General features: G+C 41.7%; 1 protein-coding gene across 2 annotated transcripts; it reads left to right on the plus strand.

Moving 5' to 3' along the window:
• On the plus strand, positions 1-27,737 carry ABRAXAS2 (abraxas 2, BRISC complex subunit). Of its 2 annotated transcripts, XR_010661566.1 has the most exons (10): positions 1-88; positions 4,075-4,165; positions 7,960-7,996; positions 10,470-10,536; positions 19,637-19,827; positions 20,677-20,796; positions 21,331-21,415; positions 23,167-23,281; positions 25,586-26,310; positions 27,161-27,737. XR_010661566.1 is itself a non-coding variant. In XM_065923508.1 (9 exons), exons 1-9 carry the CDS (start codon positions 17-19, stop codon positions 26,053-26,055), a joined length of 1,248 nt encoding a protein of 415 aa, XP_065779580.1. In that variant the 5' UTR covers positions 1-16; the 3' UTR covers positions 26,056-27,737. The 2 variants fall into 2 exon arrangements, 1 of the variants encoding a protein (XP_065779580.1); XM_065923508.1 differs by having other exon boundaries at positions 25,586-27,737.
• The last annotated feature ends 28 nt before the right edge of the window (positions 27,738-27,765 follow it).

A 27,765-nucleotide genomic window follows, 5' to 3' on the forward strand; every position in this document is an offset into this window, starting at 1 on the left:
GTTGGAGCTTTCCATCATGGCGGCTTCCATTTCGGGCTACACCTTCAGCGCTGTGTGTTTCCACAGCGCCAACAGCAACGCCGACCACGTAGGTGTTGGGCTCCCCACCGCTCCCCGCAACCCGCCGCGGCTGCTCGGGCCTCCGGCCTCGTTCTTAGGCCGACGCCTGAGGCCAAGCCGGGACCCCTTGCCCCTCGCCCCCTGGGCTGGCCGTAGGAACTGATGACCCGGGAGGCTCCCGCCGCCGGCGAACTCTTGCTGCCCGGGTCTCCTTCGCCCCCCGCCCCGAGATGGGCGTCCCCTCAGTCGGTGCCTTTCATCGGCATGGCCGTCCCGGGACGGCAGTCTCCCGGTGGGGATGGCTTTCCCGGCCGGCCACCGACAGTGTCAGGAGTCGCTTAGTCCTGGAAACCCAGCGCCTGCCCCTCCCTGAGTCAGGCTTCAGACTAGTGAGGGTTGTCCGGGGTCGGGAAGGAACCGAGAGACCCCCGCTTCAGTTTAGGAGCGGAGGCTCCCAGCCGCGCCCTCTGGTCTGACAGGTTGTCGGGTGCGACGAGGGTTACCATGGCTGTCACTACTCTTTACTTGTTAGATGCGAGTGTGTGTTTTCTTCGCCTCGATGAAAATTGCAGATGTAACCAGGAGTGTTCGGTGTAGGGTCTGCTTTGGCCTTGCCGTTGCATGTTTAGTTCCCTGGCGAATGTTCTTAAGACCCGGGAACTAGTCTTAGTGAAAATAGGGAAGTGACAGGCCTTTACGTATGGGTGATCGGAAGTGCATTTTTAATGTCCCTGGCTTCTGGATGGAAATTCTTTTATGACATTAGATGATTTTTATCTTTACGTGTTTGCCCACCAAGTTGAGATTGTGTTAAAATGATTTGAGTAGTGAATTATTTAAGTTCACGAAATAAATGTAGTGGGAGGGAGGGTGTTGTCATTACAAAGCAAAATGAGAAGACTGCAGAAGAGGGAACTGGGTTTGGTTTGATGTCTGCGATCCTAGCTTCCATCAATAAAACTGATTTCGTAGAGAGGTGATTTCTTTAGTAAATTGGATGGCATTAAAGTGTTATACCGTCCATTGCTTTAGTTCAGTGGTAGAGATCAACCATAGAAATACACACAACATGGGTTTTTCCAGAGGCAGCTCCTGTCTCTGGACACTAAGGCTCTTGATACTGCAGCCAGCTCTTTAATAATGTAATGCATTTCCTTGTACAGGTAGTTTGTGATCCCGCTCGTGTCCCATGGAAGCGTTAAATATGGTATCAGTCCTGTTTCTTAACCTTTCTAGTTCTTGGAGTGCCTAGTAATATCGCAGTTTATGTATAAAGCAAAATTACTGTAAGCAACCTGTTGAAAAGTGGATAGTTTTAGTTTTTTTTTTTTTACAGTCTACATGTTACTTAGATTGTTACTAACTTGATTCAAGAGATATTTCTCTTGTATCTGCACTATGCCAGGCATGGTGCCAGACTTCATAGAAATTTTTACCAATGGCAATAGTTGGCAACTTGTATCTTATACTCTACAAGGATACCTGTTTATATTAACCTTGCCACAGTTACATATGTAGACTACTTTAAAATAATTTCAATTTCACATAATTTTAAGTTGAAGAGCCAAGAATTTGTTTTTGTAGTATATTCTTGTTTTGTCCTGGCAAGAAATTAGTTTAAAGCCACTCATTATTCTGTAGTGCTGGAGTTAGCAGACTTTTTCTGTGAAGGGCCAGACAGTGGTTATTTTAGGCTTCCTGAGCCTTGTGGCCTCTGTAGCAACTACTCAGCCCTGCAGTTGTAGGGAGAAAGGAGCCATAGACAAGAAATAAATTAGAATGACTGCTTCCCATAAAGCTTTACTTGTGGACATAAAGCTGAACTTTATATAATTTTTCACACATCATGAAATATTACTCCCATTTTCTCTTTTATTTCAGCAACTTAAAAGTGTAGAAACTTACTCTAAGCTTGTAGGCCATACAGTAGCGGCCATTAGGCTGGATTTAGCCCACACACTATAGTTTGCCTTCTCTTATAAAGTAACAGTGGTTCAGATAATCCATACCAATAGATAAATAAGCATCTGTGTTATACTTGGCTTTAGAATGTTTTGATGTCATTGTTGACTTTTTCAAACTAAGGCTGCCAGATAAAATACAAGGCACCCAGTTAAATCTGAATTTTAAGTAAATAGTAAATAATTTTTTAATATAAGTATATCCCATTTCTTACATTAAAATTATCCATCATTTATCTGAAATTCAAATTTAACTGGGTATCCTGCATTTTTATTCGCTAAATTTGGCAACCTTGGACCATGGAACACTAGGAATATGTATATATTAAAGTCTAAAGTTGTGTAGGAATCTTCAATTTTATTTTCCACTTTGATTAAAGAAAAATGTTTCTAACCTGTTACAAAGGCACGGCTTGTCTTTTGTAGTAAGAACTCATAATGAAAGACTTTCATAGCCTAAAACAAGCTTCTTTAGTCCATGTTTTCCAGACTACTAGTCATGGATTCTCTAGTACATATATAATTTTTTTTTTTCTACTGTGTTTTCATTGCTGCATGGGCTTTTCTGCAGTTATGGTGAGGGGACTACTCTCTAGTTGAGGTGTACAGGCTTCTCATTGCAATGGCTTCTCAGGCTCTAGGTGCTTGGGCCTCAGTAGTTGTGGCCCATGGTCTCAGGAGTTGCAGCTCCCAGGCTCTAGAGCACGGGCTCAGTGCTTAACGGCGCATAGGCTTAGTTGCTCTGCGGCACATGGGATCTTTCTGGACCAGAGATTGAACCTGTGTCTCCTGCATTGGCAGGCAGATTCTTTACCACTGAGCCACCAGCGAAGCCTGATTTGGGATTTTTATGACACTCCTCTCCTCTAGCTCAATATTTTGTATTGAGTTATGTATGTATTCAGCTATGCTGAAAAGCCTCTATCTCTCCATCCTCACCCCCACAGATTCCAACTGGGACTTTTTAAACTAGGAAATTTATTTGAAGAATCAACCTACAATAGAAAGGACAGTGTTTCCCCAAATGTCTCCAGCCACTCTTTGCTGAGCACCTCGTGTGTGCTGGGCACCGTGCGGGGTGCTGAAGTTCACAGTGAACGCAGAATCCCAGCTCTTGGGGAGCTCATGTTTTAGTCGGAGCAGGCATTCGTCAGTACGTGTAAATATGAAATACGAGAAAAATATGAGAAGAGAGAGGATGCAGGGTAAAGGGAACAGAGTGTGGCAGACTTGATTCTGCTCCACTCTCCAGGGAAGCCCTCTCTGATAAGGTGCCATTTGAGTGAGGAGCCAAGTGGAGGGAAGGAGTAAGCCGTGTTGGATGCCTAAGGAGGGGAAGTCTGGGACAGCCTCTTAGTTCACCACCCACAGGGGTGGTATTTGACATTTCGAGTGTACATTCTTCTCCAGCAGTGCTTCTGCTGAACTCTATAGCAAAGGCTCAAGCAGTAGGTTATGTGCTGAGTAATCCAGAGTCAATGGTGGTGTGTGTTCCCAAAGGAGTAAATCAATTTATCTCAGCATTTATTAGGGAAAAACTTTGACCTAGTGAAAAAATTTTTTGCTGGAATCCTAATTTCTCCTGCCATCCCATACAGGAGTAGCTGTGCATTGGATTAACTTCTTTCCTTACCCTGTTGTCATTAGCAGAGTTTTTAAAACAATGAAATAAATTACATGCTGTTTCAAGAAAGCAGCCTAGAATATTTCTTCTTCCTGAGCTTTTTTGATGTTGCTTGTTACACTTAGTGGGATTTAGGTGATGAATTCACTCTATTTATTTTCACTTCAGAAAAACAGGGTTTTAGGGGAAGGGATTAAAATAATATTTCATCTTGTCATGGAATCCTTTATTCAAACGATTCAGTTAATAGCTGTGTCTCAAAGTACTTTAGCCGTATACCTGTTGGTTTGTGGAATGGTAGTTTACATGACAAGCTTATTTGGATTATTGTTAAAATTATTATAAAATTGTAATATCCTCAATTCCTCTTAATTCCAGTAAAAATCATTTTTATTTTTAGCTGCAACTCTCTTCTTCCATTGCTTTCAGGAAGGATTTTTGCTGGGAGAGGTAAGGCAAGAGGAAACCTTCAGCATCAGTGACTCCCAAATCAGCAACACAGAATTTCTGCAAGTAATCGGTAAGAGAGCTTATCATGGACCTGAGAAATACTCTTCTTGTATACATGCGCCCTGTTTTGTTCTTTGGCCATTGACTGATTATAACCTAACAATAGATTTAAAGAGTACATAGAAAGCCACTCAGATCACAATGCCAATTATTTTCACTAGGAATGATATGAAATGTTTTTTGTAAGTCAGCGTAAACCCACAGTGCGAGTCTGTAAGTTCAGGTGTTTTGTGACACTGTCCCTGACCCAAGTGGTCTGACCTGTGAATGGCTGTGTGGAATTACACACATGTCTCTTCACAGCCATGGTGAACCCCGAGTGTGCACCTTGGGCTGTGCCCACTGTCAGCATCACCTCATACTATAATGAAAGTACGTGTTGTGCCTGTCCTTCCTAGAAGGATCTGGCAAAGATGTTTACACTTGTTTAGAGAAGATATTTGTCAGACCTACACAGCTTTCTGAGGAATAAGCCAGTCAATTTGGGGGAGCTTACTGGGGAAAATGAAGGTGTTTTGTAGGTGCATGGCTCTTTGGATCGGTCTCCTTTTGATAAATAAGGATCATACTGTCTTGCAACTGCACCTGGTGCACATCACCAAACAGCATATCCTGATACTGAAAACAGAGCAAGGGCTGTTTCTTTCATTTATGCAACCAACAATCACTGAAAAAGTCAGTGCATGAGACGTGTGCTGGGCAGTGAGAGGAATGTCCGGTGCGTCTCCGCCTTCCAGGACTGTGAGAAGAGGAAGACAGGTTTACAGAAATACCGCGCGTGCAGGCTGAGTGCTGTCAGAGAGGAACAAAGACAATCTCATGAGTTGGGGGGGAAAAATGCCATTGGGTTAAATCAGTAACGACACCATGAGGGAGGTGAGCTGGGGGCCAGTGAGTGGTATGTCCAGGCCACCTCAGGGCAGGGAGTGCATAAAACATGCGGGGAGCCTGGCCTGCTTCTGTGTGACTACAACACAGATTTTGTGAAGGTGAGTGGCTTGTGTTTTGGTATACTGCTGGAAGGTTAGGTTATGCTGAGGCCAAAGCATTGATTTCGGCCTGTTCTCGTAGCCTTCTAGTACCTGGGCTGGGGCCAGGGTGAGGACTGAGGTGGTGAGGGTCAGGGAAGACAAGAGACAGCTGTCTCCTAAAGAACCAAAACTATGAAACCCACTCCCCACAATACTGACTTGGTAAATAAATACTTGATATTTGACATGCTGTGGTGTAGCTGCTCTTTCACGGAGGTTTTATTTTTATGTTTTGTCTTGCTTAACTCTTTAAAAAATCCTAAAATAGAGAACTCGGTTTCATTGGCCATCTGTGCAATTATTCATTGTTTGCACTTGGGTTTTCAAAACTAATGTGGTGTATGAGGGTTTGCCAGAAAGACCTGACGGCACACCATGCAAGAAAGAGCTCTTGCCTGGCATGATCACAAAAGTAGCATTTCTGGTGAGTGTTCTGGCTGTTTATTTATCTTTGAGGAAACAGAATAGTAAAGTAATTTAAATTCTCCAGCATAGTGTACTCTTATCTTTGATTCATAAATGCCAGTTCCCATGGTATTACAGATACGGAGACGTGCCAGCAGCTAGAGAGACCCAGGTAATATAGGGCCATGATGACGACGTTCTTTTGCTGTACAATGTTTAATTTATTAGCTACATTCAATTTATTGTTTGAAACAATCATAGGTCTCATAACAGAGAATTTGCTAGTATTAAATGTATGGTTATCATTGTAGTCTTTTTCTCTTTTTTTGGTGGTGTTTTTCATTTCAAAATAAATACACATCACTATTAGAAAATGTAAACTGGGACCCTGGAAAACCTGGATTAAAGGGCCAAGCGTTAGATAACGAATGTACCAGGAGAGGTATTTCAAACCACTAGTGCAAAGAAATTTTCTGGATAGTTTAACCTCCAGCATATTTCAAAATAATAAATTGACCCAATTTCGTATTTGTTGAAAATGCCTGAATCCACACACGGACACCTTTCCCTGACTCTGCACAATAAGGAGGATTTGATATGAATTGCCATACTTTGAGGGAGCACCCGTCTTGAACACATTCATTTTTAAAGAGGTGCTCACACACTTGAAGTGCATCTGTCCGCCCCTCGTGCCGGGAGTGGCTGGGAGGAGAGAGCAACGCGAGAGCTCACTTAGCTAACGAGGTGAGGGCAGCAGCAGTTCCTGGAAAGATGGAAGCGGGGATGAGAGGGGCTGTTCGACCCACCCACCAGCAGGAGAAGCAGCGACAGGAAGATGAGCCGGCCCAGCAGCGCGTCCCCATGGGGGTGTTCACAGGGGTGCGGGAAACACCCTGCACATGTGAAGAGGGCTCCGCCAGGCAGGCGAGCTCTGTGGAGGCCTCCGGAACTCTGCAATCCCAGGCCAGGCCGCCCTGCTCCCCTGCTTCCAGAAGTCTGCCTGGCAGCTGTCACGGCTGCCAGCGTCACACCAGTCTGCAGCTTAATCGTGTTTGAAAGCATCACCCTGTTTTCTCCATGGAGTGCTTAGTTAGGCATTACAGAATCTAGTAGGAGAAAGCTCTGACCCTGTAGAGAATACAGTGTGGTATCTCGAGCATATCTTCAGTATGCTTCTCATCCAGGTTATAAATCATGAAGGAAGTCTGCTGGGGTGGATTGATGACAGGAGTGTGTCTTCAGAGTTCAGAATTTACTCTGGGGATTTTTTTAAACAAAATATTCTTTCCTTTCAAGTAGAAGATGAGGACTTTTTTTTTCCTTCCCCTGAACTCTAGTTAACATTTTTACTAGAGATGTTCTGCAGTCTAATTACTTTACTGACAGTATCTCTGAAATAACTTCTGATGGTATACTGTATCATTTTTGGTAATAAAAAGAGAGGATTTCTAGATGATATTTTCCAGTTTGCATCTGTATAACTATGTCGACAGTTATACTCGGCAAATAATCTTTTCTTCCCTGTGGAAGTACTGGCATTTTTGTGTGTTTTGGCAGCACTCATCAGTACAGAAGCTGATGGGCATAGCCCAGTGTCCTTCAGGGTTGTGGTTTCATTTTAATTGAGTTAAAATTGCAGCCTGGAACTCTGTGGCTATGACTTTATAAGCAGCAGGTGATGAGTCGCTGGCCAGGAGAATGTTGTTAATAGAATTGAGTGGTTAATTAGTCCCATGGTCTTGTACGTCAACCCAGACCCTAAGCCCCCTGATGAAGAAATGGTTCACTACAGTAAATCACAGCAATCTTTTCAGAAGTTGTTTGGCTCTGCCTTATAAATGGCTGTTTCCCTTGTGCTGAAAAGCTTTGAAAGGGCTAACAAACTTCCAGAGTTTTCACCCTTCCCCTTCAAAACACTTGGCCCAGTTGTCCTGCATTGTTAGTGGGTTGCTGATGGCAGAGTGGTTAAGGCCCTCCTTTCCTCAAGCTGTCCTCACAGCTTTTATCCACCTCGATTAAATGCTTTGAATCAGTGGTTCCTTTTTGCTCTTGGAAAAAGGTAAGACTGACTAGGAGCACACAATAGCTGTGTGATCCTGAATAAAAGCTTTCAGGCGTGGGCTGATCGCACGCCGACAGATGGACCAGACCGTCGTTTGCCGTTTTACTTTGTCCTGAGAGCGTGTCCCTGAGTTTAAGTGTTAAGGAGACACATTGCCTTCACCAGTGTATACACTCTTTGGGAGAGGAAAATGTCTTTTTATTGTCTGAGATTTGGGTGTAAAGTTTCTTTTAAATCCTGAGCTATTTTATAGTTGTCTGTATCTTACATAATTAACTGAGATGTATTTCCTCTTTCTGATTACAGAAATCCATAACCATCAGCCTTGTTCAAAACTTTTTAGGTAAGCCACATCCTTCTTTGTAGCTTTTCATCCTTACTAAAAGATTAATTGATTGAAAACTAATGTACTCAGACATGTATCTGACTATGGCTGTAGTGTTTTAAGTATAACTGAGGAGGTCCAAGTTCACTGATTTACTGAGTGTCAGATGTGTGTGTATAGCACTGTGTTAAGTTAGAAAAAGGGGAAGGGAGGGCAGATAAATCTTGGCCTCAGTGGTTTAAAATGGAAGCCTTCCTGCCAGTCTTCCTAGCATGGGCTCATCAACCATATAGAAAGCAGTTCATCAAGGATCACATAGAGATAAAAGCATATTGTAAGAGGGATAAAAAGTGTTCAGTGTACAACTTTAAAATTAAGGAAAGGGAACATAAAGCTTACGTTTTTGAGTTTAAGTTAATATATACCAGTTGCATATTATGACCAACTAAAGGACAGAAAGAAAGAAACAGGAGGAGAGACATTCAAAGGGAGAGAGCAAGTGACAGGGACACCCGTGGAGGCCAAGGCGAGGGAGAAAGTGACCAGCATGTCGCCTCCGCCGGACCTCTGCTCCCCAGGCTGCAGTCCAGGCCTCTGCCTCCTTCCGGAGCACCCAGCCCTTCCACCTGTTGACAGATATGATGACCTCCACGCTTGTGTTTCTTGAAACTCCCCGAGGCCCTGCTCTTCTACCTTGTGAAAAGCCAGGCCAGTCCTGCCCTTGCACTTCTGCCCATACCAGCTGGAGTCAGCGTTCTGGGTCAGCACCTGCTGCCTTGACACCGCCGGCCCCTGTGCCTGGTTGTTCCTGCCGTGTCTTCACGGCAGCTTTCCCTGACTCCGCTCCCATCCTCAGCTGACCTAAACTTCCCACCCGTCTGCACCCAGGAACCCTGGAGACTCACACTGTGCCCACTGCCCGTCTTGTCCCCACCCCTCCCACACAGACTTCCCCCTCCTTTCAGAGGATTGTTACCTGTGAACAAAGCCCCACGAGAGCTGAGAACCTCACCCTTGGCCTCACATGTAACTGAAGAGGAGCGGAAAGCGGACCAGGAGCCAGCAGTTCCTCTGAAGAGCATCTCAGAGCAGTGAGATCGCTGGCTGCTGGCGCAGCAGTCAGCGAGTGGCTCAGGCCCGGGGCCACGCACAGCCTGGCTCTGGGCTGGAGAGGGTCCCGTCGTGTGGCCCTGACCGTCTGAGCCTTGGCTGGGTGTGCCCTGCCTTGTCCTTCTCAGGAGTTCCTTAAACCACTGTCAGTAAAGTAATACCCAGGACGTAGACCCATAGACTCATAATGGAAATCATAGACTCGTCATTCGTAGGACTGAAAGAAACCATGGAAATCATATGTCTGCTCCAAACTCACTATTTTGCAAAAAAAAAAAAGTGGAGGCCAGCGAGCTTCAAGTGACTTGCCCACAATCATACAGAGAGGAGCAGTGCAGAGCTGGAGCTGGTATCTCCGGACTTCCAGTTCAGTGTTTTTGCTGTAACTTGGACTCCTTCCTGCCTGTCAGGCCTGGGCTTGTGGTGGGGGGAGGACGGGTGTGGCATTCCTGAAACCAGGACCAGTGATAGAAAAGGTCATATATCATTATGCCCGAACTGCTCTTCACAGGGTCCTGGTCAGATGGATCTCTTTTAAAGGTGAGTGCCTTCAATTTGAAGCTGGCCAGACATAGATCCAAATTCCAGCTCTTCAGTCCACCAGTTCTATGATTTGGGGCAAGTCACTTAACCTTAGTATCTTTATCTACAAAAATGGAGGAAAAAAAGTGTTGACTTGTTGGACTGAACACCTCCCAGCAGTGAGACAGAAATGAAATGAATTAACATGAGGAAGCATGCAGCTGAGTGTCTTATTGCAGATTCAACAAATTTTCATTTCCCTTCTTCATTTCTCAGAATATGCGCTTCTGTGTTCTTTTTTCCCCCCATAGATAATTGACACTTAGAAGCAAGGAAAAGATGTCACGGTCATTTGAAACCACACATTTTGTAATTACTTGGTATCAGCACTTCCACTTACAGAAGTAATACCTTTTGAATGTAGCAGTCTCTTGAGTAATCTTTGATGCAAAATATACCTCATACCAGCAAAACATTTAGATTATTTTTTCTTTATATACTTAGTGTGTGTGCGCGCTTAGTCATTCAGTTGTGTCTGACTCTTTGCAACTCCATGGACTGTAGCCCTCTAGGCTTCTCTGTCCGTGGAATTCTCCAGGTAAGAATACTGGAGTCAGTTGCCATTTCCTCCCACAGGGGATCTTCCCAACCAAGGGGTTGAACCTGCATCTCTTGCACCTTCTGCATAGACAGGCGGGTTCTTTACCACTGTGCCATTATATACCTATTGCAGATAAGCAGTTGTAGCTTTATTGCCAACTTTTAGGATTAGGTGACACATAGACACAAGTTGCTAAGCATATTTTTGTCAAACTACTATGTAATTTTAATAAAATACTTTTCCTCTTTAAAAAAACAGTTTTTATGACTATGCAAGCAAAGTTAATGAAGAGAGCTTGGACAGGATTCTTAAAGATCGGAGAAAGGTATGTTCTGTTTGTCACCCAGTCTGATTTGGAAATCAATCTTTAACACCCAAACTTAAAACCAGAAGGGAATGTAAAATGAAACCGTGAGATTTGTTATTAATATGGAAGAATTCTGTTAAGTAGATTTTAAAGGTAAACTGTAGATATGAAACAATGTTTACAGTATGTAAATAAAACAAAATTTAGATATTTAGAGTATGATTCCATTATGTAAAAGTCAGAAGGAGAAAAAAGAACATGAACTGTAATCCAGAAAGTTGAAAATAGTTCCTTCTGGGTGGTTCTAATTTTCCTATTTGGTAATTTAAAAAATAATTTTGTCAACATTTACTACACATGCATTAATTTTATAATGAGGGAAAATATTCCTAAAAATGTAGGTTGCAGTCAAACATCTTTTGATGTGTTGCTCTTTCAAGTTCAGTTCACATTGAACATAGATGTTTTCCCAAAAGGTCATATGTTTATTGTTTCTGTAAGCATATGCATATGATGTTCTGCTTGTGTATATATGTGGTAAACAAGTCTGAATAGAATTGAAAATGAGCCAAGGTTTTATTGCTGCAGTGCTGTGTGATGGTCTCATTCATAATTTACTCTGTTGTGCCATGTGTTGGGTTTACTTTTTTTACCTTGGTATATTGATTCCCAAAAAATAGATGAGCCACTAAAACACCATGTGAAGAGGAAAAGTACCAATGAAAGTGAAAGCTTGTTAAAGAGAAAATAAAATGCCATTCTTTAGATGCATGTATTGTTAAAAAGCCTTTAAAAGGTTACCTGGGCATAAAAACAATCAGTGTGGGACATCTCAGGTGTTTGAAGAAGGGCCTCAAAAGCAGTTAGAGCAGATGAGCACCTTCCCAGTGTCGGGGCTCTCAGAACCACCGTCTGTGCACAGGCAGGAAGAGAAGCAGGTGAGGGGAAGGAAACATAGAAAGTGTGGGGATAGGTCTGGGGCAAGGACAGCGTTTTGTGGGTGATGACAGACTCAGGAAGGGCTCGGTGTTGGCAGAGAGTCTTAACACGGTCGCCTGCCCAGGTGTGGGGAAGTGGGTGAGTGCAGCCCAGGGATCCCAGTCCCACTCCCCCATTCTAAGTGATTTCCCTGAAGCGTACTTTCTGGCATCTGGAGCATCTTCATTCTCCAGCCACCGGCTTACCTCCTCATTCCATTTATTTTCACATTTTAAATAATGAAGCTTTATATACTCTCTAAAACTAAAATTTATTTCATGAAGATCCTTACTGAAGCACTTATCTAGAACATTCACTATATATTAAATAACCAGGATTTTTTTTTTCAATAGAGGAAAAATATTTGAAGTAGAAAAAAGAAATAAAGAATATGAACAGGAAATTCACAAAAGAAAAAAGAAATCTATAAATGGTCAAGAAGTAAATGGAAAAAATGTTCATTCTCATCAGGAAATGCAAATTGGAACACATAATACTGTTGTTTTTTTTTTGTTGCTGTCCATCCAGTTGGCAAAAGCATAAAAGGATTGCTAGTATCCAGTGTTGGCAAGGTTGTGGGAAGTGGGGAAGCTGTAGCTGGTGGGAATGTAAGTTGATATAGACATTTAGGGAGACAGTTTTGCAATAACAGAATTTTAAATATAGAGTTCCATCTCAGGAATCTGGCCCAAGGAAACAGAGACAAATAGGCACAAAGGTGTGATAACTTGTGTTATTGAACACTTTAGCTCTGTGCCAGACCGTATACTAAGCACTTTTCAGGTACTGACACATTTAATCCTTGGACCCACCCCATAAGGCTGTTATCATCACCCCCATTGTACAGTTGAAACAACTAAGGATAAATATCTTGGTTAAGGTTATAAGCAGGAATGTTGGTGCCAAGATTTAAATCCAGCAGTCTGGCCTTTTAATACAGCAAAGATGTTTGTTGCATCTTTGCTTAACAGTGAGAATTTTGAAAGCAATCTAAATGTCCACCAGTGAGGAATGGTTAAGTAAATTATGTTGGTGCCTCCATACTATGGAATATGACAGTTTGTGTGTGCTCAATTGTGTCCGACTCTTGACCACCCTATGGTCTATAGCCTGCCAGGTTCTCTCCCTGGAATTTGCCAGGCAATAATATTGGAGTGGGTTGCCGTTTCCTCCTCCAGGTCATCTTCCTGACCCAGGGATTGAACCCTTGTCTCTTGTGTCTCCTGCATTGGGAGGTGGATTCTTTACCACTGCTCCACCGGGGAAGCCCATGAGATATGAAGCAGCCATTAAAAAGATAAGGGAGGTTCTCATGAATGACTTAGACTTACACTTTCTTGTAAGTGAAATAATTTGAGCCTGCTTTTTATAAAAACAAAAGTCTGAGGGTATACAGAGAAAGATCCAGAAGGAAGCCAACCACACCTAGAAGTGGTTACTCTGAGTAAAGGGAGCAAAGATGTTGCTGAGGAGGGGAAAGTTTATGTAATAAAATTTTTTACATTATATTTTATTTTGAAATTTTTTGGAAAAAAAAAAAAATGAACTCTACCATGTAGCATTTTCAGTAGTAAACAGAGACACTTTTCTTAATTAACTTGAGGATTTTACATTGGATTTGCTAATTTACTATGGTATTTTGCATTTCAGTTATGTATTAAAATATAGTCATTGAATTTTTAAAAATAATAAATAAAATCATATTTGGTCTTTTGAGACACAGAAGAACAATATAGATTGTTACCTGGAGTTATCTTTGCTTTTCTTGGGGTCCAGATTCAAAAAGCTGATCTTCAGTTTTGATTTTCTAAAGCTTTGTGCTAAAACTAACGATTATATTTTCTTTTGCAATTAAAAGACAGGAATTTGTTTCTTCAATTTACTTGGAAATTAGGTTTTATTTTCCATGGAATTTGTTAAAGGCAGGGACTGTATTTTATGTTCATTGTATTTCCTATGACACCTTATATATAATATAAACTCTTTGAGGTTTTTTGTTCAAGAATCCAAATTTCTAGCCTCCAAACAAAAGATGATACTTAATATTTAGACTGAAAAGCTGTATTGTTGACTCTAGTATGAGGATTTTTCCCCAGAAATGGTACAAAGTTACATCTTCACCTCAAAGGGGTTATAGTAGTACCTACAAAGTTAAATTTAAAATGTTCAGCTTAAAAATACATATGTACTTTAAACAGTATCTGATATAAAAAATTATTTTTAATTAACATCAGCTCCTCAAGAAAGTACTAATGGAAGAATTTCAAAAGTTGATTCTCCGCTAGGCAGGCTTCAAATCTAATGTTTAATTGAAAAGCCCTGGGAGTTCCTTGAGAGAGAGTTCTGACAAAACGTGGTCCACTGGAGAAGGGAATGGCAAACCACTTCAGTATTCTTGCCTTGAGAACCCCATGAAAAGTATGAAAAGGCAAAAAGATAGGACACTGAAAGATGAACTCCCCAGCTCGGTAGGTGCCCAACATGCTACTGGAGATCAGTGGAGAAGTAACTCCAAAGGATGAAGAGACAGAGCCAAAGCAAAAACAACGCCCAGTTGTGGGTGTGACTGGTGACGGAAGTAAACTCCCATGCTGTAAAGAGCAATATTGCATAGGAACCTGGAAGGAATGTTACATCCATAAATCAAGGCAAATTGGAAGTAGTCAGGAGATGGCAAACATCAACATTGTAGGAATCAGTGAACTAAAGTGGACTGGAATGGGTGAATTTAACTCAGATGACCATTATATCTACTACTGTGGGCAAGAATCCCTTAGAAGAGATGGAGTAGCCATCATAGTCAACAAAAGAGTCCAAAATGCAGTAATTGGGTGCAGTCTAAAAAATGACAGAATGATCTCTGTTCATTACAAAGGCAAACAATTCAGTATCACAGTAATCCAAGTCTGTGCCCCAAGCACTAATGCCAAAGAATGTGAAGTTGAGCAGCTCTGTGATGGCCTACAAGATCTTCTAGAACTAACACCAAAAAAAGATGTCCTTTTCATTATAGGGGACTGGGATGCAAAAGTAGGAAATCAAGCGATACCTGGAGTAACAGGCAAGCTTGGCCTTAGAGTACAGAATGAAGCAGGGCAAAGGCTAATAGAGTTTTACCAAGAGAACACACTGGTCATAGCAAACACCATCTTCCAACAACACAAGAGAAGACTCTACACATGGACATCACCAGATGGTCAACACCAAAATCAGATTGATTATATTCTTTGCACCCAAAGATGGAGAAGCTCTGCACAGTCAGCAAAAACTGGGAACTGACTGTGGCTCAGATCATGAACTCCTTATTGCAAAATTCAGACTTAGATTGAAGAAAATAGGGAAAACCACTAGACCATTCAGGTATGACCTAAATCAAATCCCTTATGACTATACAGTAGAAGTGACAAATAGATGCAAGGGATTAGATCTGATAGAGTGCCTGAAGAACTATGGACAGAGGTTCGTGACATTGTACAGGAGGCAGAGATCAAGACCATCCCCAAGAAAAAGAAATGCAAAAATGCAAAATGGTTGTCTGAGGGGGTCTTAGAAATAACTGAGAAAAGAAGAGAAGCTAAAGGCAAAGGAGAAAAGGAAAGGTACACCTATCTGAATGCAGAGTTCCAAAGAATAGCAAGGAGAGATAAGAAAACCTTCCAAAGAGATAGAGGAAGACAACAGAATGGGAACAACTAGAGATCTCTTCAAGAAAATTAGAGATACCAAGGGAACAATTCATGCAAAGATGGGCACAATAAAGGACAGAAACAGTATGGACCTAACAGAAGCAAAAGATATTAAGAGGTGGCAAGAATACACAGAACTATACAAAAAAAGATCTTCATGACCCAGATAACCATGATGGTATGATCACTCATGTAGACCAGACATCCTGGAGTCCGAAGTCAGGTGGGCCTTAGGAAGCATCACTACAAACAAAGCTAGTGGAGGTGATGGAATTCCAGTTGAGCTATTTGAAATCCTAAAAGATGATGCTGTGAAAGTGCTGCACTCAATATGCCAGCAAATATGGAAAACTCAGCAATGGCCACAGGACTGGAAAAGATCAGTTTTCATTCCAATCCCAAAGAAAGGCAATGCCAGAGAATGTTCAAACCACCACACAATTGTACTCATCTCACATGCTAGCAAAGTAATGCTCAAAATTCTCCAAGCTAGGCTTCAACAGTACATAAGCCAAGAACTTCCAGATGTTCAAGGTGGACTTAGAAAAGGCAGAGGAACCAGAGATCAAATTGCCAACATCCTTTGGATCATCGAAAAAGCAAGAGAGTTCCAGGAAGACATCTGCTTTATTGACTACACCAAAGCCTTTGACTGTGTGGATCACAACAAACTGCAGAAAATTCTCCAAGAGATGGGAAAAACAGACTACCTGACTTGTTTCCTGAGAAATCTGTATGAAGGTCAAGAAGCAACAGTTAGAACTGGACATGGAACAACAGACTGGTTCCAAATTGGGAAAGGAGTATGTCAAGGCTGCATATTGTCACATTGCTCATTTAACTTATATGCAGAGTACATCATGTGAAATGCTGGCCTGGATGAAGCACAAGCTGGAATCAGGATTGCCGGGAGAAATATCATTAACCTCAGATATGCAGATGACACCACCCTTATGGCAGAAAGTGAAGAGGAACTAAAGAGCCTCTTGATGAAACTGAAAGTAAGAGTGAAAAAGCTGGCCTAAAACTCAGCATTCAAAAAACTAAGATCATGGCGTCTGGTCCTATCATTTTATGGCAAATAGATGGGGAAACAGTGGAAACAGTGACAGACTATATTTTCTTGAGCTCCAAAATCATGGCAGATGGTGACTGCAGCCATGAAATTAAAAGATGCTTGCTCCTTGGAAGAAAAGCTATGACCAACCTTGACAGCATATATTTAAAGCAGAGAAATCACTTTGGCAACAAAGGTCCATCTAGTCAAAGCTGTGGTTTTTTCCCTAGTCATGTATGGATGTGAAAGCTGGACCATAAAGCAAGCTGAGCACCAAAACATTGGTGCTTTTGAACTGTGGTGTTGGAGAAGACTCTCGAGAGTCCCTTGGACTGCAAGGAGATCAAACCAGTCAATCCTAAAGGAAATCAGTCCTGAATATTCTTTGGAAGGACTGATGCTGAAGCTGAATAAAGCCCCAGTACTTTGGCCACCTGATGTGAAAAACTGACTTATTGGAACAGACCCTAATGCTGGGAAAGATTGAAGACAGGAGGAGAAGGGGACGTCAGAGGAGGAGATGTTTTTATAGCATCACCAACTCGATGGGCATGACTCGATGGCCAGCTCTGGGAGTTGGTGATAGACAGGGAAGCCTGGCATGCTGCAGTCCATGGGGTTGCAAAGAGTTGGACACGACTGAGCAACTGAACTGAACTGAACTGAAGAGTTCTCTGGTGGTCCAGTGGTTGGGACTCTGCGCTCTCACTGCCACGGGCCCTGAGGGCTGCCAGAGTTCAGTCCCTGGTGGGGGAGCCAAAATCCTACAAGTGGAGCAGGGAAGCCCCCCTACCACCACCACCGAAAAAAAGAAAAATCCTACAAAGGAAAGTTCAGTGATTTGAACTCATAAAATAAGTATGTAGTAATTTTAAAAGTTTCTTGAGTCCTAAGACAATCCATTAGAATACACAACCTAATAAAGATTTTTGTCACAATACCAATTAATATATAAAATATATAGAAAAATGTTTACTGAAAACTTGTGGCTGTCAAATATAGGAACCTTACAACATTACTAAATTTTTTTTAAAAGTTGGGTTTAAGATAGAGGCCTATGTTTTTTCATATGAGAAATTCCCCTGTAGGTGCAGCCTGGTTGCCTGCTCAATTACTGCCCTGGCAGAAGCCATATTATGTTTACAAAGTTTCCACCAGCCTCAGGTTTTGGGCTCAGGCCAAAAAAAGCAAGTGAGAGGAGGATTTCTGCCTTCCTGAAAGCATCTGCTCTGAAACAGATAATGATAAACATAACTGCCATCTTAATATTACCATAAGGCCAAAAAGAACACAGGTTAAAGATGACAAATGTACTCAGTATTGAGGATAATTGTTTGCCTCCAGAAAATGTAAGTGAATGTCTAGCATGGAGAGTAGAGAGGAGAGTCTTTGTGAAATATTGTCTGAAGCTTCAGCAGAGATAAGGTTTTAGGGAAAGACATTCGTAATTTTTCATCATGGCCCAAAAATAGCTATCAAAAATGTGCTCTTCCGCATCAGTAACCTTGATTCTCGATAGCCTTGCAACCACGTTATTAGCTGTAAAAGGTACAATTGTACCTATCACCAGTGTGAATTATTTTGGCATCTTACCTCTGATCACAATGAAGAGGGTTCTCTTTTTTGCAAATATCAAATGAATAAATTGATATCCACAGTAAATTTACAAGGCTTTCTGCTTCTCAGAAAGTACAAATGGAATCAAACAAGTAGAGTCAGTGTAAATGAAAAGTTAGTATCCATCCAGTCACCACTTGACTTGATTCTTTAATCAGCAAGTATTTCATGAGAACGGCCGTGTGCTGACCGCTGCTCAGGCCTCTGCAGGAATGCAGAGGGTGTGAGACGTGACCCAGTCCTGCAGGGGAGCTAATCCCAAGTTAAATTCAAAGTGCCGAGACTCAGAGTGAAATAATGCCATGTTCTTTGATACTAGTAGCTCTAGCCAGTTGATAATTTTTCTTACTTGCTTTTTGTTTTTATTTTTTTAAAGGAAAACTACTTTTCACTCTATTGTAAAGATTTATACTGTCCAAGGTGTTTGAGTTTTCTTTATATTTAAAGAATACCAGAATTAATTGCTTCAATATAATTAGAATTATGCTTTATCTTCAGTAGTACTCCTTAAAAGCAGGCAGTGTTACTTTGCTCCCTGTAATTCCTTGCATGTGATATGAACTCTGCAGAAAACATTACTCACCTCTCAGGGTTGTTGTGATAATTAGTGAAAATAATTGTAACAGTAAAGGTTGATTGACTTCCTTCCTTTGTGAAAGTTTCCAAAATGTAATCTAAATTTACTATTAATTTTAATACGACACTGACAACTTTAAACTAGTTTCATTTCTTAAAACAGGATTTTCACTCAAAGAGTTTGTTTTAAAGAAAGAAGCTATGGAAGATTATTCTTCCTATAAAGAATTAAAGTGTCTCCACAACAGAGGTTTTCAAACTTTAGTTATACATAAGAAAAAACTTAAAAATGTATCTTAAATTCAGATTTCTGACTGTACCCTTGGAAGTTCCTATTCTGCAGGTTTGCATTGGGCCCAGCAAGCTCCCAGGTGTCTCTTAGGCCTCTCATCTTCCGTACATCCAGCAGATCACATTGTGCAAATGTTCTTCCAAAGAGCCTGTCGGTTTAAATCACATACCAATTTAAGTTCTGGTATAGTCATCACTGACAAAGCTAACCTTTTAAAATTGTTGTATTAAAGTATAATTAACATGTAGTAAACTGTGTATATTTAGGGCATATACTTTGATAAGTTTTGATATATGTATATATGCATGAAACCACCATCAGAGTAAGATAATGAACATATCTGTCCCTGCCAAAGTCTCATGGTCTTTTCTGATCCCTGCTTCTCACCTCTGCCCCAGTCATCCACTGATCTGCTTTATGTCATTTTCATTTTCTAGAATTTTACATGCCGTCGAGTGTTAGATTGAGAATTCCCTGGCAGTCCAGTGATTAGGACTTGGCACTTTTACCGCTGTGGCCCAGGCTCGGTCCTGGTTGGGGGACTAAGATCCTACAAGCCGTGCAGCGTGGCCAAAAAAAACAAACCAAAAGAATCCTGTAGCCTATGCTATTATGATGATGATAATTTTTGTTGTTATTGTTCTGGCTTCTCTCACTCAGCATAATTACTTGGGATTCATGTGTGTTGCGTATGTGGGTGTTTCTTCCTTTGTGTCACTGAGTAGAAGTCCAGTGTGTGCATACACCACATTTTAATTTATCCATTCGCCTGTTGATGGGACAGTTGAGTGGTTTTCGGTTTTGAGCTATTGTGCATAAATTTGGTATGAATGATTGTGCGAATGCCTTCAGAATGAAACTTGTGGGCTTTCATGCAACTTTTAATACTTCCTTCTTCTGTGTCCATCGCAGAAAGTGATCGGGTGGTACCGGTTCCGGAGAAACACGCAGCAGCAGATGTCGTACCGAGAGCAGGTGATCCACAAGCAGCTCACCCGCATCCTCGGGGCGCCCGACCTCGTCTTCCTCCTCTTCAGCTTCATCTCCACCGCCAACAACTCCACCCACGCTTTAGAATATGTTCTCTTTAGACCAAATCGAAGGTAAAGAAAGCATTCCCTCCAGCCGCACGTAAAGAGGCGAGATGTTGATACAAGTACTTGAGATTTGTGCCTTTGAAAATAAGCATTTTATAGCATCTTTAAAGAAGAGTGTTTATAACTGTCCGGTAGCTGGTTTTCTTTGTGATAGAGAAGGTACTTTCCTGTCAGTTAATTATATAAATTAAAATAGTTTTTGAGTCAAGAAGCATTAGGAAGACATTCATGATGCCTCAATTCTTACAGGAATAAACAGCTGGAAATTATCATTTGCTTCTCCATAATCCATTATATACAAATATAGTTCTATTGTGCTGTAAATCTGATTATAATTTTAAAACCTAGATTTCAGGGACAAAATTGTAAAACTGATCCACCTACTGGCTAATGAGGGTTTTGCATAGGAACTTGTTAAAGCAAAAAGAAAGATCATTTGATCATGGTATGTTGGTAAACGACAGAAAGGTTTCCTACAGAAGTTCATTTATAGTAGAATAAATTAAATCAGCATCAGTGAAAAATAAATATTAGTTGTTAAATAGCCACTGCTAAGATTTCATTAATTATTCAGTAGGTTTTTGAGCACCTAAAACCACCTCAGCATTCTTGTCCGTTGCTGGAAATGTAGAAGAGCTAACCTCTGCCTTCGGGAGTTTACAATTAAGTTCTACTTTAAGGGAAGTGAAAAATTTTCTAATTAACGTAACGCTAGGTTGTCTGTGGAAGTGGATTCTCTGTGAGATCTTCTGTTAGTTCTCAATGCAGAGACTCGAGCTCCTGTTGGCAAGACCCATTCCTTAAGTAGAGGAGTGCTCTCAACATGATCTCTGTCTCTCTTTCATTCCCCCACAGGTATAATCAAAGGATATCCCTTGCTATTCCCAATCTAGGCAATACTAGCCAGCAAGAGTATAAAGTATCTTCAGTGCCAAATACTTCTCAGAGTTATGCCAAAGTTATTAAAGAACATGGGTAAGTTGAAAGGTAAAATGAATGTGTTTCCTTTCTTTTGCTAACTATGCTTGTGGAGAAATGTGACATCATTTGATATGATTAACACTGAAAAATCCAGTAAGGCAATTCTCTTTCTCTAGACTGCCACCACTGTATACCAAAATCTGAAAGCTTATTGAAAAGAAAATTTACTTTTATCAATATTTATTTTTTTAATCACTTGCCACAATTTCTTTTCTTTTTTTGCAAGTGATGCAAAAATGTGAGTAGATTATGTGTCTATCTGAGGTTCTGAAAGCTAACTGTGGTCCCTGAAAAATGTATAGGGTGAGGGAAAAAATAACTACTGTTTCTCAGTGGTCTTGGCAAAGGGGTTCTCTCTTCTTTCTCTTCTGTAACCCTAGGGACATGGGCATTGTTGCTGAAACACTGTCACCCTGCGGTTGCAGCATTCAAGTAATTAACAGATTAAGGTAGAAATGACAGGAAAATGCCTTCCAGTTCACTGTAGTTCTAATCGCTTTGTGAATCTTGTTTCTGTCTGTCTTCTAGTACTGACTTTTTTGACAAGGACGGAGTAATGAAAGACATCAGGGCGATTTATCAGGTTTATAATGCGCTTCAGGAGAAAGTGCAGGTAACCGATGCGTTTACTAGTTTTCATCATATTTCTAGTTCCCAAATGCTTTTTAAATTCTACTTTAATTTTTAATAATCTCCTAACTGACAAATGAATTGTGGTCCAAAAATCAGTTCCCAAATGATATCAGATGTGTGGAGTAGTTACTCATACCAGCCTATGAAAGCCTGTCTCACTCAGTATGTGCCTGCCATAGAGACTCTGAAGTACAGTTTTAATATCACTCTTTTAAATACTTGTGACCTCCTTAATGACAGCGTTTTCCCTAGAGAAATGTGTTCCCAGTTTAAGGAAGGATCGCTAAGGACACAGCTGTCGCATCCCTTGGCCTCTAGGCAGAGACCGCGCCCGCAGGCACCCGTGGTAGCTGAGGACGGCTCGCCTCCTGGTTCGCGTTCTCTCCTCTGCCCTCAGCTGCCTCCGCTGATGGGAGGGTGCAGTGGAGCCTGTTCACTCCTAGGCAGTCATGCAACAAATGTCTATGGGAACGTCTCCTGCAAGCCAGACCCTGAGCCAGGTGCTAGCAGTACTTTCCCACGTTCTTGTCATCAGCCCCAGAGTGTTCTTAGGGATAATTCGCTCTGAAACCCGGAGAACAAAAGCGCCTTAGAGGACAGGAAGAAGAGGGGCAGGGCTGAAGGGGCTGTCCAGGCCTGGAGGGAGGGCCCAGGGAATGGAACGGCACAGGCAGCTGCTGAGAGAGAGGAGAGCAGTCTGCGTTCAGCCTGGGGCCAAGGGGAAGGCATGCAGTGGGCAGATCCCAGTATCAGGCTCCAAATCAGGGTCACAGTCCCCATAGCAGCCCAGGGAACTTAATCCAGCCTTACTCACTGGTGACTGGCCCACTTTCATGCGATTTCTGGAATTTCTGCTATGGAAGGAACGTTCAGTGAAAAGCAGCTTCTTGTCGGGAATTCATGACCATGCTCTTTGCAGACTGTCAGTGCCGCCTCACAGACTTCAGAGTGGCATGTATTAGACATTTCATCGCCTGTTGTTTAAGGCCTGCCCTGCACACGCCAGTGTCACGTCCATGCCCTGATAGCAATGGTTAAAGTACATTGACGAGGGGAAGTTGGAAAAGAAAATAAGTTTCAAAGTCAAGTTCTTTTTCAGCTTTTCCTCGTTGCAGTTTCTGTTAAATAAGTCTGTGTGTGATCCGAGGCTTAATTGTTGACTGTAAATAGAAGTTGGAAGCATCTCACGCCTTTCTTTTGTGCATCCTCCTGTGCTAGACTCTCCTGTGCTGAGTCCCTTCAGGCGGGTCTGACTCAGCCCGCCAGGCTCCTCTGTCCCTGGGATTCTCCAGGCGGGAATACTGCCGTGGGTTGCCATGCCCTCCTCCAGGGGAGCTTTCCAGCCAGAGATCAAACCCAGGTCTCTTAGGTCTCCTGCACTGGCAGTCAGGTCCTTTACCAGAACACCTGAGAAACCCTATGCTAGACTAATACCAAAAATTCCCTTTTCATATAAATAAAGATGAGTAAGCAAGAGAAAGATTCATATTCAAGAATGTATAAGCTAAGTAGCATAATCATCTTAACATAACTAAGAAAGCAGTTCAGTGAGTAACAGTGGTACTGGTCTCTTGGGCCTTCATGATTTTGTTCTGTACCTCAGGGAAATGTCTATTTTTTAACGTAATAAAGTGTACAGATTTTTCTTAGGGTCATAATCGATGCTGTCTTTATGAAATGCCTCATGCTTGGATTTGAAACTAATTGTTCTTGTTGTCATTTTTCCCTCAGGCAGTGTGTGCAGACGTGGAAAAGAGTGAGCGAGTTGTTGAATCTTGTCAGGCAGAAGTGAACAAATTAAGAAGACAGATCACTCAGAGGAAGAATGAAAAGGAACAAGAAAGACGTGAGCTTCCTATTCATTTTACTCCTGAGTATCAGGGAAATGTCTGGTCTTAAACTTCAAATTATATGATAAATTACATGCATTCTTCTACACTCATTAGGCCCCAAGTTAGGCTGCTTGGGACAGGGCATTCCCTTGTCTTTAGACTTTTCCAGAAGCGCAGTACTGTTTTTCATGGTGTCCTTCTCAAGTCTCATAGTGGAAGAAAAAAGACCAATGGTAGAAAGGCTGAAGCAAGTTAGAATAATTCCCAAGAAGTGATCTGTGTACAGTAGATGTGATGTTTCTTACCAAGTTAACCCTGGCATGCCTAGGACATAGGAACTGTGTCCTCTGTTCACTGGGGCCTCATAAAAGAGCTACCTAAAATTATGTTAACTTTATATTTGATTCACGGGGCAGGGTCTCGGCAAAGACTTTAAATGTCGAGTTTTTGATAGCAGTGGGTGGCCAGATACCATTACATTAAGGAACCAGCTGGTTAAATGAGAATTAGGCCCAAGAATCTATTAACTCCAGCATGGTGACAGACATATGTGCTATAATACCACCAGATTTTTAAAAATATTATTTTTATTGAAGTACAATTGATTTATAATATCATGTTAGTTTCAGTACAGCATGGTAATTCAGCTGTGTGTGTGTATGTGTGTGTGTGTGTGTGTATATATATATCTGAAAAATAATTTTTTTCAGATTATTTTTCAGATTTTTTTTTTCAGATTATTTTCCATTATAGGTTATTACAGGATGCTGACTATAGCTCACTGTGCTATCCAGTAGGACTTGTGGTTTATGGGTCTTACGTACAGGAGTGTGTATCTGTTAATCCCAGACTCCTGATTTATCCTCCCCGCCAACCCTTTGGTAACCATATTTGCTTTCTATGACTGTGAGCGTGTTTCTGTTTTGTAAGGTCATTTGTACCGTTTTTGGTTTTTTTTTTTTATTCCATGTGTAAGTAATATCAGTGGTATTTGTCTGACTTCACTTGGTATGATAATCTGTAGATCCATCCATGTTGCTGGAAATGGCATTATTTCATTCTTTTTTATGAAACTCACTAGATCTAACTAGAGGTTAAGACTTTGGCTCCTCCCCTTGCTGGGGGCACAGATCCCATCCCTGTTTGGTGAACTAAGGTCCTGCTTGCTGCGCAGTGCAGCCGAATAAATAAGATAAAAATCATGGACACACACAGACACACACAGACACGCACAGAGCTGGTGATAGAGCTGGCATTTGGAGAAGTGGGGTGCCTCTCTGTTGACACCTGAGGTGTGTGTCTTTTAACCCAAATCTTTCAATTTTCTCATCAAAATTTTAGCAGTTTTATCTGAGTGATAGAATTGTGGGTGATTTTCTTTTTTTTTTTCTTTTCTAAATTTTGTACAAATCATTTTTATATTTTTAAATGTACTTGAAAACAATTTAAAGGCCATAGACTCATAGATGTATGACTGTTTCAGTTTTACCACCATAAAAATGCAGTAAAGTTATGGCCTAGTACCTAACACAGGGCTTTGAACTCCCTGTTTTTTAAAATGAATTTTTAAAAAAAGTTTTACAATGTTGTATTGGCTTCTGAACTTTTTTTTCCTTAATATTTGTCTCTTTGGTTGGGCCATGTCTTTGCTGTGGCGTGCAGGAGATGCAGTCTTCATGCGATATGCAAACTCTTAGCTGCAGCATGTGGGATCTAGTTCCCGGACATGGATTGGCCTCCGGCCCCCAGCATTGAAAGTGCAGCATCTTGGCCACTAGACCACCAGGGAAGTCCCAGGGCTTTGAACTTCCAAGGAGAAGAGATGTTTAAGAATGTTGTGACAAGTAGTTGTTGAGAAGGTTTTTTGTTTGTTTTTTTTTTGATGTGAGGTCTATTAAGGAAAAACTCACATTCAGATGACCTCCAAGGGTGGGGACAGCGATCGATTTCATCCTCTGTCCCCATGGTCTCCACGCACAGTGAGCAGCAGGTGAGGGTCATAGCACTGGGCCTGGAGTTAAGAGACCTGTGTTTGGGTATCAGAGCCCCCACTTCTAGCTGTCCTCTTAGTGAAGTCACCTGATCTTTCTGACCTCTGGTCCTTTGCCTGCATAACAGATGGTAATATTAATGATGACGGTAGTACTTCAGAGAGCTGTTCCGAGGCTTTTGAAAATTATGAAATACTGTGCAAATGTACAGTAATTCACAGTAATGGTAAATTGCACTGCTTTGTTGCCATTTTCAGAGCAGTCAGGTCGACCGCTGAACATGTTGACATGCAAAGCTGTGACGGTTTCCTTCCTCTTCCCACCCAGGACTGCAGCAGGCAATGGTGAGCCGACAGATGCCGTCTGAGAGCGTGGACCCCGCCTTCAGCCCTCGGATGCCCTATCCAGGGTTCACAGTGGAAGGCCGAAGTACTCTTGGAGACGCAGAGGCCTCAGACCCGCCTCCGCCTTATTCTGATCTTCACCCAAATAATCAAGAAAGTACTCTGAGCCATTCTCGCATGGAGACCAGCATCTTTATGCCTCGACCTCAAGCTGTGGGCTCCTCCAGTTATGCCTCCACCAGTGCTGGACTGAAATACCCTGGAAGTGGAGCGGACGCCCCTCCTCCCCACAGAGCAGTTGGAGACAGTGCTGAGGAGTCAGACGACAGTGATTATGAGAATTTGATTGACCCTACAGAGCCCCCTAACAGTGAATACTCACATTCAAGGGATTCTCGCCCCGTGACACACCCCGACGGGGGCTCCAGGAACACTCAGACCTCCCAGATTTAACTGAACGCAAGGGACTCTCCAGTTAGCACTGTTTTTCTTAATCGCTCATTGAGAGAGTGTTGAGGACTTCCTCTGGGGGAGAGAACTGCTTTCTCAGGCCCCTGGACTCCCCAAGACAAGAGTTTTTGGGCACAGACCTTGGAGGAGCCTCACATGCGGGGAGTCCTCACCTGCGGACGCAATGTGCAGGGCTCACAACAGAGTCATTAAGATAATCAAATTGTCCGAATTCTGGTGCGATTCATGGATGTACTGGTAAATTTAGGCAAAGATAAACTTATCAACGTAGCTTCTGTTCTTTAAAATAGTTTGGAAATCAGAGACTAAGCACAATTAGTCTATAAATGTTCTATAAATCAAATCCTTACCTCTTGCACTGTCATGCCTTGAAATTTACTCTTTCAAAGGGAAGCTAGTTAAGCAGCAGCCTTCAAAGAACCTTCTTTCTATGATGAGCCAAATTCATCTTTGCCAGAAAAGAAATTTTGATAATTTCCGAGATTGGAACAAATCAGATGTACCTTCTTTTGTCTGCATGACTTTGTGAGATCAAAAGAGAGGGCTTTGTTTCCACTTTTTTCTACTAGCCTGATATGTATTGTCACTTAAAATGGTTGCCTTTAAAAAAAAAAAAAGTAGAAATACTAATTACCAGTAAGTAATCATCCAAATAAGTACGTCATAAAATAAATTACTTATTTTTCTTTCGGGGAATTCCAGTGACTGCTATGTTGCACTAGCCACATTTACGGTCTCTGTTCTGGAGTCTTAAATGAAGGACACACAGCAGTATAAGAGAAAGGAGTTACGTTCCAGACCTGAGTTTTATGAGGAACAGACTCCAGACACAGCGGATTTAGCCAAGTTCGTACGTAAGGGAGATAATTCATGTAGATCTTCTGACAAATCCTAGTGTTAGTTTTATTTGTGGAAGAAAGACATTTAATAAACTGTTTGGGAAGCTTGGTTATTGAATAGAGATTCATTTCCAATCGGAATGACCATACTTTTTTAAGTTACCATTTGGCATATAGCTGTGGAATGTGTGTAGACTTTCCTTGGGGATGCACTTAACATTTTTATTTAATTACTGCTTGTTTTCTAGTTTTGCCCAGGATGTGTGAAACCACTGCAGACGTTCATAAGCATGACAGGCTCCTGGTTTGGAAATGACAAGACCCCTCCACCCCCATTTACGGCAGGGTCAGCCCACGAAGCTAATGCCATGGATTATAACTGCCTTTCTTTGGACTAGTTGCGACCTGTAAGAATAAGGAAGTTGTTAAGGAGGCTTAAAATCCAGGTTCTGGAAAAGTAGTTTCATTTTGTAGGAAAGAAGTTTAGTCTGACTGGAAACTAAGTGCTCAAACTGCCGTCCTTCAGATAGCTACTCAACGGGGTCTGTATCTTCCTACTCTCCAGTTTCGTTGGCCTTATACCACTGCCGTTTGATTTGAAATGTTGCAGACCGCTTTATCTGCAAATGTGTTCCAGTGTTTATCAGCTACCTTCTAGCAGCTTCAGCACCAGTGTGAATTTTTTTTTTAAGTGCCATCACCATCTCCTCTGTTCAGATTTTGACATTCAGGAAAATATTTTTATTTTTATGCCATACTGAAACCTACAATGTATATCTGACAAAGCAGTTAAATGTGACAATAAAAACTTATTTAATCATGGTACCATTGTTTTAATGTATGTCTCAACACC

This window comes from Muntiacus reevesi, chromosome 2, assembly GCF_963930625.1.
Source record: "Muntiacus reevesi chromosome 2, mMunRee1.1, whole genome shotgun sequence".
NCBI lineage: Eukaryota > Metazoa > Chordata > Mammalia > Artiodactyla > Cervidae > Muntiacus > Muntiacus reevesi.

Coding starts and splice junctions, on each gene's coding strand:
- ABRAXAS2 (XM_065923508.1), top strand. CDS start 17: ATGGCGGCTTCCATTTCGGGCTACACCTTCAGCGCTGTGTGTTTCCAC. Junction 7,997..10,469: donor CCTTGTTCAAAACTTTTTAG/GTAAGCCACATC, acceptor TTAAAAAAACAG/TTTTTATGACTATGCAAGCA. Junction 23,282..25,585: donor TGAAAAGGAACAAGAAAGAC/GTGAGCTTCCTA, acceptor CTTCCCACCCAG/GACTGCAGCAGGCAATGGTG.